The following is a 21381-nucleotide window of genomic DNA, read 5'->3' as shown; positions in this document are numbered from 1 at the left end:
CTCCACCACATCCCTGGGGAGCCTGTTCCACTGCATGGCCACTCTTTCAGAGAAGTAGTATTTTCTAATGTCCAACCTGAATCTCCCCTGGAGCAACTTGAGGCCATTCCCTCTAGTCCTATTGCTATTTACATGTGAGAATAGGCCAACTCCCATCTCATCACAACCTCCCTTCAGATAGTTGTAGAGAGCGATTAAGTCATCCCTGAGCCTTCTCTTCTCCAGACTGAACAATCGCAGCTCCCTCAGCCACTCCTCATAAGACCTGTGCTCCAGACCCCTCACCAGCTTCACTGCCCTTCTCTGGACATGCTCCTGACCCTCAATGTCTTTCTTGTAATGAGGGCCCAAAACTGAACACAGTTCTCAAGATGCAGCTTTGTCAGGGCTGAGTACATAGGGATGATCACTTCTTTACTCCTGCTGACGAGACAATTTCTGATGCAAGCCAGGATGCCATTGGCATTCTTGGCCACCTGGGCATACTGCTGGCTCATGTTCAGCCAAGCACCAACCAATACCCTGAGGTCCATTTCCTCTACACAGTCTTCCAGACACTCTGCTGCAAATGTGTAGCATTGCCTGGTGTTGCTGTGGCAAAAGTGCAGGATTCAGAACATAGACTTGCTGAACTTCATCCCACCAGCCTCATCCCAGCTTTCCAGCCTGTCCAGATCCCTCTGTAGGGCCTTCCTACCCCCAGTTGCAGTGAACTTCATTATGCAGCTGTATAAATTAGATGCCTGTAGTGTGAACCCAGCCTCAATGACCAAATTAACAATCCCTAAAAGTAATTATTACCTTCCAGATTTTCCTGACTAGAATAGATGGATTTTGTGTTTTTATTTTATTTTATTTTATCTTATTTTATTTTATTAGTATATTTGTCTTCTAATAAGCTTGACAACTGCTTTTGATACTCTTTATATTTCTCACCTCCACAGCCATGCGTAAAGCCAAGTTTTGTTTTAAAATAATGTTAATCTCTTGCTTGTATTGATAATTGCAACTGCTGTCCATAATTTCATACATTGTAACAGTAAATTATAGTCCATGCTTATTTCCTGTTTAATTTTTGGCTTTATAGCCTTCTTCCAGGTGACAGAAACAGTGCTGCACACTATATATGAGATATAGCCCTTTCAAGGATTTCCACAGTTTAAAAAAATATTCAGAAAGGAGGAAAAAAAAGAGTAGTTTAGATTTTCATTTAATTTTTCATAGTTTTTTTGGAAAAAAATGTTCATTTGCTTTTATTATTTATTGTATTTTCTATGTTTATTACTTCTTTATCATCAGTAAATAACAATATTTACAGGGTGTTCTGTAAACATTTGTAGACAGATCTTGCAACTGAATTCCTGTGAATATACTAGAAACTAGAGAGTGCTGTGACTGTATTGTTTAAAAGACTGAAAAATCATGTCTGTCTCAAACTGATAAACAACTCTTCCCTAAACTGACATTCATTAACATCACATTTTCAGTAATTAGGTCTTACACATTATTAAACAACATCACTTTCACTGACAATCATATTCTTCACTAACTCTTAATTTGCATCATGAATCTGTCTGCTAATGACTTTGATGAATATGTGCTTTGCTAGGTGAAAATAAAACAGGTAGGTGGCCGGGCAAAAGGAGTGGTGGTGAATGGAGTTAAATTTATTTGAACCATGGTCACTACTGGTTTCCCCTATGGCTCAGCAATGGGACCAGTTCTCTTTAATAGCTTTGTCAGTGGTCTGGATAAAGAGATTGAGTGCACCCCCAGTACATTTGCAGACAACACCAAATTAGACAGTGGTATTGATCTGCTTGAGGCTAGGAAGACTCTTCACTTGGACTGATGAGCTGAATACAGCTGTATGATGTTCAACAAAGCTGTGTGTCAGATCCCTTACTTAGGTCAGAATAACCACATGCTGTGACACAGGAAGGGTGAAGGGTGACTAGAAAGCTACCCAGTGGAAAAGGACCTGGGGGTATTGGCTGACTGCTTACTGAATATGAGCCAGCAGTGTGCCCAGGAGCCCAAGAAGCCCAACAGTATCATGGCTTTTATCAGAAATTTTATGGCCATTGTGAAACTGATTGTCCCCCTGCACTTGGTTCTGCTGAGACCACACCTGAAAAAGAGTGTTCAGTACTGGGTAACTCACTTCAAGAAAGACATCAAGTTGCTCGAATATATCCAGAGAAGAGCAATGACATTGGTGAAGCATCTAGAAAACAAGTCTTATGAGGAACATCTGAAAGAACTCAGTTTATTTAGACTAGAGAAAAGGAAGCTGAAGGGAGACTTTATCCCTCGCTACAATCACCTCAAAGGAGGTTTTAGTGACGTCGGAGCTCAGTCTCTTCTGGCAAACAACAAGTGGTAAGATCAGAGGAAATGGCCTCAAGTTGTTTCAGAGGAGGTTTAGATTGGATAGTGGGAAAAGATGTTGTGAAGCATTAGAACAGACTGCCCAGAGAATTAGTTGAGTCAGGATAATAATAGCTCAATTTCTGGAAGTATTTAAGTGATGTGTATATGTGATACTTAGAGGCATAGTTTTATGGTAGTCTAGGCAGTACTGGTTTAATAGGTGGACATGCTGGCCTTTTCCAAGCTCATATAGACAGTTCCCATAACAAATTAATAAGTACAGGCTATAGCTGATATCTTGCATAGTCAGCATAAAGTAGAGCTATGTCATGGTTTTATGATTCTTATTGGTATTCCACATCATGTAGTGCACTGGGAGCTAAAGGTTTAATGCTCCAATTCTGTGAATTGTTGATATTTCCATGTACCTGGTTCTCAGAGGAGAAGAACTACATATCACATAAGACTTAACTCTTCCATTTCTGTTTTCCATTTAGAGGGAAAGAGAAAACGGCTCTCAAGTCATCAGACTGTCCTTCCTTTTTTTACCACTCTTTTCTGCTGTGTGTACTCCCTAGCCATCTTGTCTTCAGCATTAGAATAAGGCCTTCTCTCTCTCATTTTATTTGATGTATTAGCTTTGATTCAGGCACTGGAATGGGCTGCCCAGGGAGGTGGTGGAGTCACCGACCCTGGAGGTATTCAAGGAATGTTTGGGCATTGTTTTGATGAACATGTTTTAGTGAGAACCATAGGTGATGGGTGAATGGTTGGACTGGATGATCCTGTGAGTCTTTTCCAACATTTGTGATTCTATGATTCAAATTATATTGTATTATATTGTGTTATCGTTCATTCTGATATCATATTTAGTGAATTAGTTTTCTCCCTTAGGTTGTTGCTGCTGTTTTTTTTTTTTTTTTTTTTTAAATTTTTATTTATTTATTTATTTATTTATTCATTTTGGCCCATCTTCTTATCTTTACCCTTCTTCCCCCTTCCCAACTTTCCAAGGTGTAGGTCCATGGGTTCCCTCGACCCATTTAGTCATGAAACCACAATGAACTGCCCCAGAAACTGTTGACAAACTAGTACAATAGTTATGGTCCATCAATAGTAATGGCAGTAGTGGTTTTTTTTGTTGTTGTTGTTGTTTTTGTTTTGGTTTGGTTTGGTTTGGTTTGGTTTGGTTTGGTTTTTTTTTTGAGGGACTACCAGATTGAGAAAGTCTTTTCCATTTATTCAGTACTGGTGTATTAATATTTATGTTCAAAATAGTCTGAACACAATTAAAATCTGCTCCATGTGCTTTACATTCCATGTTTATTGCTCATTTCCATCCTTAGTTATGTAATTTTAATTATTATTATCTGATACAACTTTTTATCATCAGTAAATTACATCTGATTACAACTAACGTTACAATCATTACTTACTAATAGCCTCAAATTAATTACTTTAGATTTCATAAATGTTGTGTTGTTTGGCTTTTATTTTTTGCTAAAAGTCTATTATAGGAACTATAGCAATTATCAGTATGCTTATCAATTCAGAGAACTCATGTATGTTATGCTTCTAACACCTGACATGAAAATGCCATTAATGTTATTTCCTATTAGACACTTCCACATATGCCTAGTTTTTTTACTCCTTTAGTAATTACTGTTTTTATTGATTTTTTTTTTTTTTTTTTACCTAGTATTGAGGAACTGGGGGGAGGGGGAGGTTGTGTATTTTTTTTTTTCTCATCAACAGTTTATTTTATTTCTTGGTTATGGTAATTTATATAGTATTTATTAGTTCTGAGACTCTCAAGTTTTCTTAAACAATTTTGCATCCACATACTATAATTTGCTTTCTTGGCTGTTATTTTTTTCAAATGAACTTTGTCATTTGTACTTGCTTCCCTTATATGGAAATTAAATGTTACTATGAATACCACAATGTTACTATAAATGTTACTATGAATTCCTTTTACTTTCCCTTTGATAGCTGCATCTCTCACATATTGTCATGGTTTTATGAATTTGGTTATTGATATTCCACACCATAACATCATGTAGTGCACTAGGAGTTAAGGAGTTAATGCTCCAGCTCTGGGCACCTCTCCAGATAAGAAGAACTGCATACCCCAGGGAGCTTTGCAAACAGAGAGGAGATATAACGCCTGGCAAGGTCACCTGATGTCCCATTTCTCTTTCAGCTTTCCTCCCTGCTGCTCAACCCGACTGCATGTCTCACCTCAGTGTTATGGTCTTCAATGCTTGGACACTTTCTCATTATATTTGATTTATTTACTTCAATTCTAATTATATTGTATTATAGTGTGTTATCTTGCATTCTGATACCATATTTAATAAATTAGTTTGTTTCTCCTCAGATCATTGCCACTGTTTTGAATTATTTTGAGGTCCCCTGTTTCCCTTTTCCGGAGGTGCAGATCTGTGGATCCTTCCGCCCCACTAATCACGGAACCAGTCTGAACCAGCCTGTAAACCATCAACACATATTTAGGTTAAATGATTGCACCCAGCTATATCCTCAGTGCAATAAAATATTTATATACCTACATTCCATTGATACAAAAATTAGTTATCTGATTAGAAACTAGGAAAATTTAGTTCACCCTTAGGATACTTAAGCACTGGCAGAGGCTGCCCAAAGAGACTGTGAAATGTCATCCATAGGAAATATATAAAATATGGCTGCAGGGAGCTCTGAGCAACCAGTGCTCACTAGATCTGCTTTTTGCAGAGATCTCTGAACAGCAATAATTACACTGCTTGTAATGAAAAAGCATCTCTAATTTGTCTTCAGCATAGGAAATTTGCACAGAAAGTAAACAGTTGATTTCTGTAGCTGGAGCTTAATATCATTTCCTAATTTCTGTTTTCCAGAAACTTCCTAGTTCCCACTAAGCAAAAGGTTTGAGATGCTGGTAATTGAAGGGGAGATGAGTGGGGGAGGCGATCAAGGATCTGCCTAGGAGGGAGCCTAAGGCAAGGCACTCACCCTCACACTTTGGGACTGCCTCCTTCAGGAAAGAAAGAAACGTGGTTGTGCTGGATGACTCCCTTCTCAGAGGAACGGAAGGCCCCATATGCAGACTGGTCCTGAGCCATTGGGAAGTGTGTTGCCTTCCTGGGGCTTGGGTCAGGGACATAACTAGAAAATTCCCAAAGCTGGTTAGGTCCATGGATTATTTTTCATTAATCATAGTTCAGGTGGGCAATGATGAAATCACTCAGAGAAGCCTGTGGACTATGAAAAGAGATTTCAGGGGTTTGGGGTGTTTAGTTCAAGGTGCAGGAGCGCAAGTGATCTTTTGCTCTTTACCTTCAGGGGCAGTGAAGGGCACAGAGTGGGTTTGGAAAGCACAAATAATGAATAATTGGATCACAGGCTGATTTTGAGGCAGAAACTTTGGGTTCTTTGATCATGGGGCAGTTTAGTCGGCTCCTGGCCTGTTGTCTGCCCATGGAACCCCCCTATCTCAAAGGGGGCAACAAATCCTAGGGCAGGAGCTATCAGGGCTTATTGAAAGAGCTTTATACTAGCTAGGACGGGGGAAGGGCAAAACAGGGCTCACCAGACATGAGCCTGGGGGAACGATGCTTGAGCTGGGGGTGAGGCAGATGACTCAGCTGAAGTGCGTCTACACCAATGCACGCAGCATGGGCAACAAGCAGGAGGAGTTGGAAGCCATTGTGTGTCAGGCTAACTATGACGTAGCTTCTATTACTGAAACATGGTGGGACCACTCCTGTGACTGGAGTTCTGTGATGGATGGCTACAAGCTCTTCAGAAGGGATAGACGGATAGACGAGGAAGGAAGGGTGGTGGTGTGGCCCTTTATATTAATGACTGTTTTGATGTTGAAGAGCTTGGGGTTGGAAATGATGAAGTTGAGTGTCTATGGATGAAGATGAGGGGGAAGGCCTCTAGGGGCGACATCTTGGTGGAGGTCTGTTATAAGCCACCTAATCAGAATGAAGAGAAGGACGAGGCATTCTATGAGCGGCTTGCGGAAATCGTGTGATCCTCAGCACTCGTTCTCATGGGAGATTTCAACTTCCCTGATATATGTTGGAAATATAATACAACACAGAGGAAGCAGTCCAAGAGGTTTCTAGAGTGCATGGAAGATAGCTTCCTTACACAGCTGGTACGAGAGCCTACCAGGGGTGGTGCCCTGCTAGACCTGCTCTTCACTAACAGAAGGACTGGTGGGAGACGTGAAGGCTGGGGACTGTCTTGGGCAGAGTGACCATGAAATTGTAGAATTCTCTATTCTTGGAGATGTCAGAAGGGTGACTAGCAAAACTGCTGCCTTGAACTTCAGGAGGGCAGACTTTGACCTGTTCAGGATGCTTGTAGAATGGGTCCCTTGGGAGTCGCTCCTTAGCAGTCCATGAAGCCTGGATGCTCCTCAAGATAGAAATCTTAAAGGCACAAGAACAGGCTGTTCCTGAATGCCATAAGGTGAGCCACAGGGGAAGAAGACTGGTGTGGATGAACTGGGAACTGCTGCTGAGACTCTGGAAGAAAGAGAGAGTCTATGTCATACAATCATAGAATCATAGAATCACACAGGTTGGAAAAGACCTTAAAGATCATCAAGTCCAACCATAACCTATCCATACTACCCCAACTCTAGCAACCCTCCACTAAATCATGTCCCTGAGCACCACATCCAAATGGTTTTTAAACACTTCCAGGGATGGTGACTCAACCACCTCCCTGGGGAGCCTATTCCAGTGCTTAAGAACCCTTTCTGTAAAGAAGTGTTTATGAATATCCAACCTCAGCTTACCCTGGTGCAACTTGAGTCCATTTCCCCTTGTCCTGACACCTGTCAGAAGTGAGAAGAGACCAATCCCAGTCTCACTGGGTGAGACTGGGTCAGCACTGGTGAGGCCGCGCCTTGAGTACTGTGTCCAGTTTTGGGCCCCTCACTGTAAGAAAGACATCGAGGCCCTGGAGCGTTTCCAGAGGAGGGCAACAAAGCTGGTGAGGGGTCTGGAGCACAGGCCTTATGAAGAGTGGCTGAAGGAGCTGGGATTGTTCAGTCTGGAGAAAAGGAGGCTCAGGGGAGACCTTATTGCTCTCTATAACTACCTGAAGGGAGGTTGTAGTGAGCTGGGGGTCAGCCTCTTCTCTCGTGTGACTAGTGATAGGACTAGAGGAAATGGCTTCAAGCTGCGCCAGGGAAGATTCAGGCTGGACGTTAGGAAATGCTACTTCCCTGAAAGGGTGGTCAGGCACTGGAATGGGCTGCCGAGGGAGGTGGTGGAGTCACCGAGCCTGGTGGTGTTCAAAGAGCGTTTGGATGTTGTGTTGAGGGACATGGTTTAGTGGGAACCATTGGTGAAGGGCGAATGGTTGGACTGGGTGATCCTGTGGGTCTTTTCCAACCTTAGCGATTCTATGATTCTATGATTCACTGTAAGCACCTTTCAGATACTGGAAGAGAGTAATAAGGTCTCCCCTCAGCCTCCTCTTCCCCAGACTAAACAGCCCCAGCTCCCTCAACCTCTGCTCATAGGGCTGATTTTCCAAGCCCTTCACTAGCCTCATTACCCTTCTCTGGACCTGCTCCAGTACCTCCATGTCCTTCTTGTACTGAGGTGCCCAAAACTGAGCACAGTACTCGAGGTGAGGCCTCACCAGTGCTGAGTACAGGGGCAGGATTACTTCCCTAGACCTGCTCACCACACCATTCCTGATACAAGCCAGGATGCCATTGGCCTTCTTGGCCACCTGGGCACACTGCTGGCTCATATTCAGTCGACTGTACATCAGCACACCAAGGTTCCTTTCCATCAGGCAACCTTCCAGTCACTCTTCCCCAAGCCTGTTGTGACCAAAATGCAGCACCTGACACTTGCCCCTATTGAAACTCATACAATTTGTCTTTGCTTATCGATCCAGTCTCTCCAGGTCCCTCTGTAGTGCCTTTCTTCCTTCAGGCAGATCAACACTCCCTCCCAACTTGGTGTCATCTGCAAACTTACTGAGGGTGCACTCAATCCCCTCATCAAGATCATCAATAAAGGTGTTAAATAGAAGTGGCCCCAGTACTGAGCCCTGAGGGACACTGCTGGCTGTCAACTGGATTTAACTCCATTGACCACAACTCTTTGGGACTGGCCATCCAGCCAGTGTTTCACCCAGCAGAGCGTACGCTCATCCAAACCATGGGCAGCCATCTTCTCCACGAGGACGTTGTGGAGGAACAGTGTCAAAGGCCTTACTGAAGCCCAGTTCATTGGAACTGACAGCCTTACCCCCATCCACTAAGGGGGGTCAGCGTGTCACAGAATGAAATCAGGTTTGTCAGACAGTATCTACCATTCGTAAACTCATGCTGACCTCTGGAAGAAGGGACAGACTACCTAGAGAGATTACAAGGAAACTGCTAAGGTATGCAGGGAGGAAGTTAGGAAGGCAAATGCCCGACTTGAACACAGATTGGCCACTGCAGTAAAAGAGAATAAGAAATCCTTTTACAAATATATTAATGGTAAGAGAAGAACCAAGGAGAATTTCCATCCTTTACTTGATGCAGCGGGGAATGTGACCACTGAGGATAAGGAGAAGGCTGCGGTCCTCAATGCCTACTTTACATCTGCCTTTAATAGGAGGATCGGTTATCCTCTGGGCAATACAGGCCTGTCAGCCTAACCTCTGTACCAGGGAAAGTTATGGAGCAGGTCATCTTGGGTGAGATCACATATCATATGGTGCATGGCATCCAGGGGATCAGGCCCAGAAAGCATGAGTTCATGAAAGTCAGGTTATGCTTGACCAACCTCATCTCCTTCTACGACTGGGTAACCAGACTGGTGGATGAGGGAAAGGCTGTCAATGTAGTCTACCTAGTCTTCAGCAAAGCCTTTGACATGGTCTCTGACAGTATTCTCCTGGGAAAACTGGCTGCCCATGGCCTGGACATATATACCCTTCTTTGGGGAAGGAACTGGCTAGAGGGCAGTGCCCAGCGGGTAGTGGTTAAGTGGATTTAAGTCCAGCTGGTGACCCATTACAAGTGGTGCTCCCCACAGGTCAGTACTGGGACTCACCTTGTTTAATACCTTTATTGATGACCTAGATGAGGGGATTGAGTGAACCCTCAGTAAGTTTGCAGATGACACCAAGCTGGGAGGTAGCGTGGATCTGCCTGAGGGTAGGGAGGTCCTTCAGAGGGATGTGGATAAGCTTGATCACTGGGCTGAGGTGAATGAGATGAGGTTCAACAAGGCCAAGTGTCAGGTCCTGCACTTTGGCTACAGTAACTCCATGCAGTGCTATAGGCTTGGGGCAGGTTGACGGGATGACTGTGAAGAGGAAAGGGACCTGGGGGTGTTGGTTGATGCTCAGCTGAACGTGAGTCGACAGTGTGGCCAGCTAGCCGAGAGGGCCAACGGCATCCTGGCCTGCATTAGAAATAGTGTGGCTAGCAGGAGCAGGGAGGTAATCGTCCCCCTGTACTCAGCACTGGTGGGACAGCACATCAAGTATTGTGTTCAATTTTGGGCCCCTCACTACAAGAAAGACACTGAGGCTCTGGAATGTGTCCAGAGAAGGGCAATGGAACTGGTGGGGATCTGGAGCACAAGTCTTATGAGAAGTGGCTGAGGGAGCTGGGATTGTTTAGTCTGGAGAAGAGGAGGCTCAGGGGAGACCTCATTGCACTCTACAACTTCCTGAAGGGTAGTTGCGATGAGAAGGGGTTTGGTCTCTCCTCCCAAGCAACAAACAGGACCCGAGGAAATGGCCACAAGTTGTGCCAAAGGAGATTTAGATTAGACATAAGAAAACAGTTTTTCTCTCAGAGAGTGGTCAGGCACTGGAATGTCCTGCCCAGGGAGGTGGTGGAGTCACCATCCCTGGCAGTGTTCAAGAGGCGTCTGGATGAGTAGCTACGTGATGTGGTTTAGTAGCTTGTGGTAGCAAGGGTAATGGGAGGATGGTTGGACTAGATGATATGGTAGGTCCTTTCCGACCCTGTGAATCTATGATTCTGTGATTCTATGATTCCTTTTTTTTCTGTTCAGTGAAGGGAGCCATTTTTTATTGCATAGTATAGTCATGATTTTAAAAGCATAAACTGCACTGAAAAAAAAAAAAAGAGAAACAGAAAAAGAAAAAAAAACGTTGAAGTATTATAATGTATTATTTGTAAACTTCAGTGAGAGTATGAGTTGTATGTGAAATGAAGATTTAGATCTTTGTGTCACACTTCATACTGTTAATATGCACATCTGTAATTTAAAAGTTTGCACTCACCTTGTTAAAGGAAACGAAAAACAACATGATATTATTTTAAGGTAAAATTGCTTTCTTTAGAACATGAAATAATTAGGTGCTGGAGCTCATCTTGCACAGATGTTAATTGCATTTTGCTGGACGGTATTCTTTCTTTCTGTTGTATTCATCTTTGTTTTGATACTCAAAAATCTTGTGGTTCAGTTTTGCAGACTAAATGTGATCTAAAATACATGTCCAACATGAGTGAGGTGGTACTATTAAAACACTGTCTTATACTCAAGATTTTGTGTGCAGAGAAAAGCTGGTAAAACCTGAATTCAAGATGTCACTAGGTATGTGGTTCTATGGTTGCCAAACAATATTTAACAGAGGGAAAAAAAAAAAGAAAAAAAAAAAAAACCCTGCAGGAAGGAAAAAATATTGTCAATATCAAAGTAAAGTTTTTCAAACCTCGCAGTTTGTGGGAATGATACACAAAGTTAGGAATTTAATGGTGGAAAACCAACTAGTCTTTTCAAAACAGGCACTTATGGAAAACGCTCTCTCTATTATATAATTTCAGCTATTTTTATCTAGTTTTTCCCTATATTTGTTCACACTTTTCTCCATAAAAAAACTTAACTTATATGGGAAAGACTGAATCATTCATGTTCCTTGAACTAATAGAGATTTTCCAGCTATTTATTTGGGAGAGGAAGGGAGGGCTACAGGAAAGATGGGGATGGACTTTTTAATAAGGGCATGTTGCTACAGGACAAGAAGAAATAGTTTTAAACTGGAAGTGGGTAGATTTAGACTAGATTTCAGGAAGAAACCTCACAAGTTACCCAGTGAGCTTGTGAATGTCCCGTCCCCGGAGTTATTCAAGGACAAGCTGGATGGGCCTTTGGGCGGTGGAATTTGGACACAGAGGCACTGCTTTGTATTCTGTCAATTACATGGCACATAACATGTCTTGCCAAATTTTGTATGGAAATTAATGAAAACATTTATAGTGTAAGTATACTGAACAAACTAATATCTATTGCCAGAGAAGATGAGTCTAAAACTGAATATAAAGAAAATTTAAGCTTACTAACTCAAGTGTAGAATAACTTTTCAGTTATCTACATTCACTTGCATTTTACTCGTTTCATACTTGCAGCAGCAGTTGGCCTTGGCTGGCTGTCAGATGCCCACCTGGCAAGTTTTTCACTCCTCCCTTCTCAACAAAACAGGGAGACAAAATAAGGTGAAAACATGCATCAGTCTTTGAACTAAAGGCTAGATTTCACTATTATACTCAGAGCTATTTTTCTTACGGATCTTCACCCTCCCACATTTTTAAGTGCTTAGCTCTACATCTACATAATTTCTTTTCTGAATTATTACATTTTTGTCTGAAGGAACCAGGTTTCCTTCATCTAGTAGTATAATTTTGCTAAGTAATTGCACTAAATTGTAAGTTTACAATAACTTGATTCTGTTTACTTTCAGTGTTATTGTTTTTGTTGTTGTTGTTTGCTTGTTTTCAGAAAAATTAAGAAAAAAACATAATCTTTCTGTATCATCGATTTGTGAGTTCATATTTTTTCCCATATTGTTACTCAGCAAATACAAGTTATAATTTCAGTAATGAAGGTCCAGGTTTTCTAAGGAATATCTTTTTATTATTATTATTATTATTTTTCAAAATCAGAAACTTCTGATTATTTCATATTATTCAATTTTATTATTTAGGGGGAAAAAAAACATGTGACAAAGCATCAAAACTAATTTATCATGCTTACATAATAATACATCTGAAATAGCACATAAATGGTAGATCAGATAAAATTCACTCTGTAAATGTCTTCTCCTTGGTGGATTAAATATGTATATATATATGTATATATGCAAAATCAACTTTTTGATCACATCTGATTATCTTTTCTGCTTCCTGAAGTAGACAACATTATATTGATGAGGAGTTGTAATAGAAATTTAGGGATAAATATACTGCAAATCTATAATCAGTTTATATCTTTTATATCTCTTTATATCTCTTAAGATATTTGCTTTATATCTCTTAAGATAGTATGAAGCTGTAGACTTTTCACTTCTAGAATAGCTTGGATGAGCTTTCTGAATACTTTCAAAGTGAAAATGCATTAAAAAACATACATTCTCTTCCTATTCTTTCCCAGATTGAAAGTCTAAATAAGTATCTCATCACTGAATCACACTTTTCTTAACAAATATCTTTTTTAGTTATGAATTCTTATCTCATTCTATCTTGAAACAGGAATGGTTGAAAATAACAATGCAAATTGTATGAACAACAGAAGTTTGAGATAGCCTATATAAAAGGATATTTGCTTTTTCTAAGTAGTAAATAAGGAAATAGAAAACATTTCAATGAAATAAAATTTTAGCTCAGAACACTGTTTTAGTTTTCCTGGGAATTCTATTAATTTAGCTAATTATTTACATGACTAAACAAGCTATAACTTGTGCATTAATTCCATCAAAATACACTAAGATACACTTTGCTTTTTCCCATGTCAACAATTTCCTCTTTTTGGATAAACTGGACATCTCAGTGAATATTTTAACAACAAATCTTTGAAAACTCAAATAATATATCAGACATCATTTACACTGAGACAGTGCTGAGTTCAGTATCACAATGTTGTTCTCCCAGGAACATCTGGTCTCCAGGTGCGTCATGGTTTTATGATTTCAGGTTACTGGTATTCCACATCATGACATCGTGTAGTGTACTGGGAGTTAAAGTGTTAATGGTCCAGTTCCGAGCTCCTGTCTGGAAGAGAAGAAGAACTACATTCCCCAGGGGGCTTTGCAGTCAGAGAGGAGATATAACCTCTGGAAAAGTTACCTGATGTCCCCTTCTTCCCTTAGTTCTCATCCTGACTACACACATCGCCTCAGCACTACTGTAAAGCCTACAGCTTTCAGAAACTTTTTCTCTCATTATATTTGATTTATTTGCTTCAATTCTAATTATATTCTATCTTGCATTCCAATACCATATTTAGTAAATTAGTTTGTTTCTCCTCAGATCATTGCCACTATTTTTAGTTATTTTTGGGTCCCCTGTTTCCCTTTTCCGGAGGTATGGATTTTGCGAAATCCCTCCACCCTGCTAGTTATGGAACCAAGATGAACCAGCTCGTAAACAGTTGACAAGGTGTGTTTATGAGGATGTTAAAAAGCTCATATTTTCTTTCTAAGCACTACATAAACACAAGGAAAACTGTAGTTTGAGTTTGTCTATCAAGGAGTTATTCTAAAGATCAGAAATCAAGCTACTACGCACAATTTCTTTTTTTGTACCTTATCACACAAGCCATGGATGTGAAGTTCAAAATCAAGTCTTAAAATGGGGACTGTAAGTCACAACTTACCTTTTCACTTTCACCACCAAACTTCATGTTTTTTCTTGTTAGTGTAGCTTCACCAGGAGGAGTCAGTAGACAGCTGAATTTGAACTTAGTGATTCTATGAATGGTTGGACTGGATGATCCTGTGGGTCTTTTCCAACCTTAGTGATTCTATGATAGTGATTCTATGATTCTAGTAATCATTGTAGTAGTATATTGAGAAGAAGACCTGAGCACCAAAGCATGGGGAAAACATAGGTAGCCTTGTCATGGTGAATTTTTAATATTTTTGTTTTTGACCTTATGTTGTAGGATGAGTTTATCCTCCATAATCAAAGGAAAAAATGCAGGCACCTTGAAGTGCTGTTTCAGTTTATGAGTACTAGTCTTATATTACTACTTACACAGAGAAGAATGGGAAAGTTTTATATGAGCTTCCCTCTTATGAAATTTCCTCTTGTCTGTCACTGAATCATTCAGAAACACTTATAATTAATGCTTCATATGCTGAGATCTCACCACTGAGTATCTAGAGAATTTAGACTCATAATCTAAATTTAGGAGTTTCATTTTCCAAGTGCAATGTAAAAGTTAGGCATGTCACTATTAGTCATTGCCACATTCAAATCTTCTTTTATCTAGATTTATTTTGTTTCAGTTCTATCAATTAATTAATATTAACTTCAAATTGAAGTTGTTCCTAAAGATTAATTTGCCAAATAATTAAAATTTAAGTATCTGATCTGTGTGGAAAATAATATAATATTGAAAAATTCACTGAAAGAGAATTCGTGATTATTCAGTTTACTTGAAATTATTTGTATTTGTGACTATACACTATTTTCATTGTTTGAGTGTGAAGGTACATTCTGTACTACTCAAAGCAGTAAAGCTGAAATTATTTGGACAGGATTTATTCTTTCAAAAAGTCTCTCTGGAAAACAATTTATATAGTGATGAGGGAGTTGCCTGATTGTTCTGATATTATTGGTTATCTTTACCTTAGAAAGTCATTGGGGGAAAGAAAATAAATAATTAAATAAATAAATAAATAAAAGACATGAGATCAGACACACATTTTTTAAACAGGAAAATTTAATGTATTTTTCTTAATTCTCTTAAAGTACCACCTAAACAAAGATATTTTTAATGATTTAAATGTCAAATTCTTTTCTTTTTTTTTTGTTTGTTTTTCTTTTGTAAAATCAGTACAAGTATCAGGGATATACTATCGTTTCTGCTCCTTAAGGAAAGCCGGTTTGCTGTATGAATCTTTCCTTGGCCTCATTTTCTTACTAGCATATGATCAATCACTTGATGTACTAATTTCTTCATAATGGTCTAAGGTAAGGAGTCATCGTCTAATAAATTTTCCAGCTCTGATAGTAATCCAGCTCTGAGTCTATCTCCACTATCCATTCTTCTATTCTGTACTTTCTAAGCTTACCTAGGAGGATGTTGTAGGAGACACTGGCAAAAGCCTTGCTGAAGTCAACATACACAGTCCCTGCTGCTTTCCCCTCATCTACCCATCCAGTTATGACATCTTAAGAGGCTACCAGATAGGGCAAGCATGATATCCTCTTGCTGAATACACAGTGACTTGCTTGGAGATGACATATATAATAAATTGTTCCATCACCTTCCCAGAGAAAGAGGTGAGGCTGACTGACCTGTAGTTTCTTGGCTTCTCCTTCTTTTTGAAGACTGGAGTGACATTGGCTTTCCTCCAGTCTTCAGGCACCTATCCCATTCTTCATGATGTTTCAAAGATCACAGTATCACAGAATCACAGAATTGTAGAGTTTAGAAGGGACATCTAGATCAACAAGTCCACCCCCCCTGCCAAAGCAGGCTCCCTACAGCAGGTTGCACAGGTAGGTGTCCAGACTGGTCTTGAATATCTCCAGAGAAGAAGACTCCATAGTCAGCCTGGGCAGCCTGTTCCGGTGCTCCGTCACCCTCACTGTGAGAAGTTCTATCACATATTGGTGTGGAACTTCCTATGCCCCGGTTTATGGCCATTTTCCCTGGTCCTGTCCCCAAAGACCACTGAAAAGAGGTTGGCCATGTCCCTCTGTTTCCTGCACTGAAGATATTTATAAACATTAATAAGATTCCCTCTCAATCTTCTTTTCTCAAGGCTGAACAGACCCAGTTCTCTCAGCCTTCCTCATAGGGGAGATGCTCCAAGCCCTTTATCATCTTTGTGGCCCTCTGCGAGACTTTTTCCAGAAAGTCTCTGTCTTTTTTTTGTACTGTGGAGCCCAGAACTGGATACAGTACTCCAGATGAGGCTTGATGAGGGTAGAGTAGAGGGAAGGATCACCTCCTTCAGCCTGCTGGCCACACTGCTTTTAATGTACTCTGGGATCCCATTGGTCTTCCTGGCCACCAGGGCAACCTGCTGGCTCATGGCCACTCAGTCAGTTCTAACCTCCCATCACTGTCCAATCATCCATCACACAGTTTCTCAGCTTCCTATTTTTTTTTTTTTTAGGGAAGGGCCTCATCCCAGAGGGTACTGGGGAGAAAGGAAGGGGTTACAGGAGTCCCAGTGCACACTAATGTACCAAAAAACAGAGAGGCACTACCCTCTGCCACAGGGTTCACTTGGCTGCTGCAGGGGGCTCGGGGCCATCTGCTGGACTCCTCCCATTGTCTCAGTGCAGAACTTCAGAGGATACCAGTCTCAGTCCTGACCTCTTCCTCGGGGCTCACCTGGAGGCTTCAGGGAGCTTGGAGCTGAGCGCTGCATTCTTGGTTTTGTGGTGCAGCAGCTCAGAAGATGCCACTCCCAGTCCTTCCCTTTTCCTCAGAGATCAGGAAAGAAGAGGAGAGAGGTCTTGGGGAAGGACGAGGAGAGGGGACAGGGAAGGAAGGGTGATAGGAAACAGCAGATGACGCAGGGGCGGGGCTTTCTGGCAGATGGTGAGATTTCAACTCCAAGGTGGAAATAGAGATCCCCTTGCACACTGTCTCGCTCCAATTTATAGGAGGGAGAGGAGGTTCTTAGAAATATGTATGCCCGGCGTGAGATTAAGAAACAGCGGTTCAAATGTTGGTCCGACCAGTTTATTATAAATGTTAATAAGAGAGATGGGGAAAGGGGAGGACGGACGCTATTAAGGATTGGGGTGATGGGGAAGGGAAGGCGAGCGATAGAAAAGATAGAAAGAGGCAAGAATTGCGTAAAGCGGGGATAGTCACCACCAGGATCCGGCAGCAGTCCCGTTGCACGACGTTCCGACGGTCCGAGGCCGAAGGGCAGGAGCAGCGAGGCCGGTCTGGGGCAGCGAGAGGATGCAGGTCGGGGAGGAAGCAGCAGGTCTCAGGTAGCAGGCCCAGGGAATTCCGTCAGCAAACGGTCCGTAGAGGAGGATCGGAAGGCAGGAAGCTCGTGTCGTGGTGAGAGATCAGTCTCCACGTAGAGATCCGTCTACACGTTGCGGTGAGAGATCAGTTGGCAGAGAGAACCCCTCAAGTCTGTCGTGGTGAGAGATAAGCCTCTCCCGTTGCCGTGGTTGTGGTGAAGGATCAGCTTCCACCGTTGTGGTTATTGGACCCTCTTTTATCCTCCATTTTCTGCTGCCTACGTGACATTCCTGGGGGCTTGAGCAAGAGTCCTGTGCATACCTCCTGAGATGGCCATTTTCCTTGAGATAAGTCCACACAAAAAGACCGTTTCCCGGCCATTAGCGGCAGCTTATCTCTCTCTCGATGCCCCTGGCCTTGTCCATCTGTGCTCCTTAAAGGATTTCACAATCCTTAGCCAGGACCTGTCCATCAGTGTCCTCAAGACAAAAGATTTCTCTGCCTTTGCCCAGGACTTGCCTGGACTTGTTCCTCAGCAAACTTTGAGTCAATGATATAAAAGAATAGTCTCTTACACCACCCCGTGACTCAAAGGTTGCTTAAAAATTGGACACTGGGCATCCATGGTGGTGAGAGAAGATAGCAAGCACAAGGGTAAAGGAGGGAGGGGTTGTGGAATCAAATGTTTCATACAATCATTACAAACATTTTTCAGGTTTGGTTACAAAGTAAATAGGGGATACAACATCTTGTATAAAACATGGAATCATACAATCATAAGAGTTGCAACAGTACACAATGCAACTTGCCATAGACACCACCCCGTGATTCTTCAGGAGTGGTAACATGAATATTACATAATGAATAGAAGAGAGAAAAGAGACAACCGTACATTTGACAATAACCACTAATAATAAATAAACAATTAACAGATTTCCTTTAGTCGTGAGCTTCCTAATAAACATCCACCCTTCACCCCCCCACCCACCTCCCGCTCACCTGGGAGGGGGGGGGGGGGCGAAGGCATCAGCTCCCCTTGAGCTTTTGTTCTGGCCAGCAGTTAACCAATTTCTCTAATCTGACTGTGGGTAATCCATTCATCAAATCTCGTGGAATACCCTTTCTCCAGCCCAGAGTCCAAAGTCCATTGCGTTTATGATCAATGCATCGTGTCCCCGTTTTTACTGGGGATGAAACCTTTTTGGTTCCAATAAGTCTTGGGCTAGGAGGCCTGGAGGCAAGGCTGGCTACTGCAAGCCTTACTCCTCTTGGCTCAAATTTACTGGAGGTAGAAACCACCGGCCCATATTTTCTTCCATAGTTAATTAATTCTTGGGCAACCTCTCCCCAAGTCCACACTTTGGGTCCTGACTGGTGGTTAGGGGCTACAGATCCCTCCAACGCTGCCCAGGTTCTCTCTCCCTGAGACATGGCTTGTATCTTTCCTTGGAGTTGTATACCTATAGGTTTTAACGATTCAGGAAGTCCCCTAATTAGAGGTGTCAATCTCTCCGGATTAACAGGTAACATCATGGGTGATTCATGATGTGGCTGCAACTTTCTATCATACATCATTTGGAGACAAGCAGCTTTCTGAACATTCTCCACTAACTGGTCGATAGTTCCAGTAATAGCAAGAGGGTCCCCCCTTTCTAAAGGGTTGAGACCCCCTGCCCAATAGGCAGCCCTCTGTGTTAAGGACCAGGGAGCACGATTATTGCCAGTGGTTAAAAATACTCCTGGTCCCCAATAACCTTCAGCTTCTTTCTCTGTTAGTAGGATCTGGTCTCCGCCAGTGAGACTAACTCTCCAGACGTATTCTGTTTCAGACTCCTTTGGGGAGCGGCTGAAATCCTTTTTCAGTGTGGCCAGTTCAGTGGCCGAAAAGGGAATTTCCTTAACATTCAATTGAGGATCTAGATCCTCACTGTTATCGAAAGTATATTCAGTTTTTATCAAAGGACGAATGTGTGCTGGAGAGGCCTCTAATTTATCTAGCCTTTCCTTCACCTCTTGTAATTTCCCTTGAGGATAAACTTTTTCTTGAGGTGCACTGTGAGCAACAGTGTCACCGGTGTCCTTACACGTTATCAGCTCCTTAAAAGCTGTTTGCAACAGAACCGAATTATGTTTTTCTCTTTCTAATTGATCCTCAAGACTCGTTATTTGGCTTTGCAGAGATTTTACCAATTCTTGCGTCACTTTAACCGATTCCTGTAATGCTTGAATAGTCTGGGTTTCCGTAGAGTTCTTTTCCTCTCGGAACTCCACAGCTGCTTTTAAAGCAGCACCGAGTACTGCACAAATAAAAGATTTCCCTTTTCCGGCCCGAGTACGAGCCTCATTTTGTAAAACACGAATACGGTCTGAAACACTTTGCAAATTATACCAGTTCTGTCGTGCCCAATCCACCCCTGATACAGAAGGCCGAGCACCATGCTTTTCTAAAAGATCAAATAATACATCTTCACTTTTCATACTGGCCATACTGTTGCTCATTTCTAAATACGCAGAAAGATATACACTGAGAGAGGAGGAGGTACTCCTATTCAAAAGTACAAATAACTCCTTATCGCCTCTCCTACAGAGGCACACCACACCTAAAGAAATGTAAATGTTCCGATCGTGCCTCCCTTTGTTGAGGAAAGCACAAGGACAAAGAGGCTAAACCAACTTAAAATCGCTCCCAACTTCCCTGCGAAGCCACACAAAAAACTGCAAACACCACGCCAAAGCAAGGCACACTTCGGTTTCAAAATCCGCAGTTAATTTTAAGCTAAAACAACACTTTCTAGGATTCAACAAAGTGAATAAACTTCTTGGAGAGGCGCACACGTTTTTTAAGTCAAAAAACGTGTATCTTACTTCCCCAAGAGGCGCGCACGTAGAGAGGGGCACACAAAATGCAGAGAGGTCTTCCCGAGGAGGCACACACGTATTAAATGCAATTAGACAAGATTCATACGTCCTCGAGAGGTGCATACATAAACAATTTTCAGCAAAGTGAGTAAACTTCTTGGAGAGGCACACAAGTTCTCTAAGTCAAAAAACATGTATCTTACTTCCCCAAGAGGTGCACACGTAGAGGGGTTCCTTAAACCACAAAATGCAGAGAGATCTTCCCGAGGAGGCACACACGTATTAAATAAATGCAATTAGACAAAATTCATACATCCTCGAGAGGTACACACATAAATAGTAAAGTTTCAGAGTATGAAGCGATCTTCCTGGAGAGGTGCTCACGTCTAAGTTATCAAAAAGTATCGCTTCTTGCAACTCCAGGAGGTACACGCAGAAAGTTTCAGACTATTATCTGGAAGGACAACACTCTCACGGCGGGTATCCTGCCGACTACGCCATAAAAAATGTCTCGCTCCAATTTATAGGAGGGAGAGGAGGTTCTTAGAAATATGTATGCCCGGCGTGAGATTAAGAAACAGCGGTTCAAATGTTGGTCCGACCAGTTTATTATAAATGTTAATAAGAGAGATGGGGAAAGGGGAGGACGGACGCTATTAAGGATTGGGGTGATGGGGAAGGGAAGGCGAGCGATAGAAAAGATAGAAAGAGGCAAGAATTGCGTAAAGCGGGGATAGTCACCACCAGGATCCGGCAGCAGTCCCGTTGCACGACGTTCCGACGGTCCGAGGCCGAAGGGCAGGAGCAGCGAGGCCGGTCTGGGGCAGCGAGAGGATGCAGGTCGGGGAGGAAGCAGCAGGTCTCAGGTAGCAGGCCCAGGGAATTCCGTCAGCAAACGGTCCGTAGAGGAGGATCGGAAGGCAGGAAGCTCGTGTCGTGGTGAGAGATCAGTCTCCACGTAGAGATCCGTCTACACGTTGCGGTGAGAGATCAGTTGGCAGAGAGAACCCCTCAAGTCTGTCGTGGTGAGAGATAAGCCTCTCCCGTTGCCGTGGTTGTGGTGAAGGATCAGCTTCCACCGTTGTGGTTATTGGACCCTCTTTTATCCTCCATTTTCTGCTGCCTACGTGACATTCCTGGGGGCTTGAGCAAGAGTCCTGTGCATACCTCCTGAGATGGCCATTTTCCTTGAGATAAGTCC

General features: G+C 42.2%; 1 protein-coding gene across 1 annotated transcript; it reads right to left on the bottom strand.

The window, feature by feature from the left end:
• Positions 1–18332: 18332 nt before the first annotated feature.
• On the bottom strand, positions 18333–19881 carry LOC107055200. The gene has a single exon (XM_015299081.3). It carries the CDS (start codon positions 19818–19820, stop codon positions 18348–18350), a length of 1473 nt encoding a protein of 490 aa, XP_015154567.2. The 5' UTR covers positions 19821–19881; the 3' UTR covers positions 18333–18347.
• Positions 19882–21381: the final 1500 nt, after the last annotated feature.

Source organism: Gallus gallus, chromosome 1 (genome assembly GCF_016699485.2).
Source record: "Gallus gallus isolate bGalGal1 chromosome 1, bGalGal1.mat.broiler.GRCg7b, whole genome shotgun sequence".
NCBI classification, from domain to species: domain Eukaryota; kingdom Metazoa; phylum Chordata; class Aves; order Galliformes; family Phasianidae; genus Gallus; species Gallus gallus.
Note: the sequence above shows the minus strand (reverse complement) of the source record. Positions and strands in the feature narration are given on the sequence as shown.

What these genes read in the sequence shown, in the direction of transcription:
- LOC107055200 (XM_015299081.3), bottom strand. Translation starts at nt 19,820, where the DNA reads ATGAGCAACAGTATGGCCAGTATGAAAAGTGAAGATGTATTATTTGAT.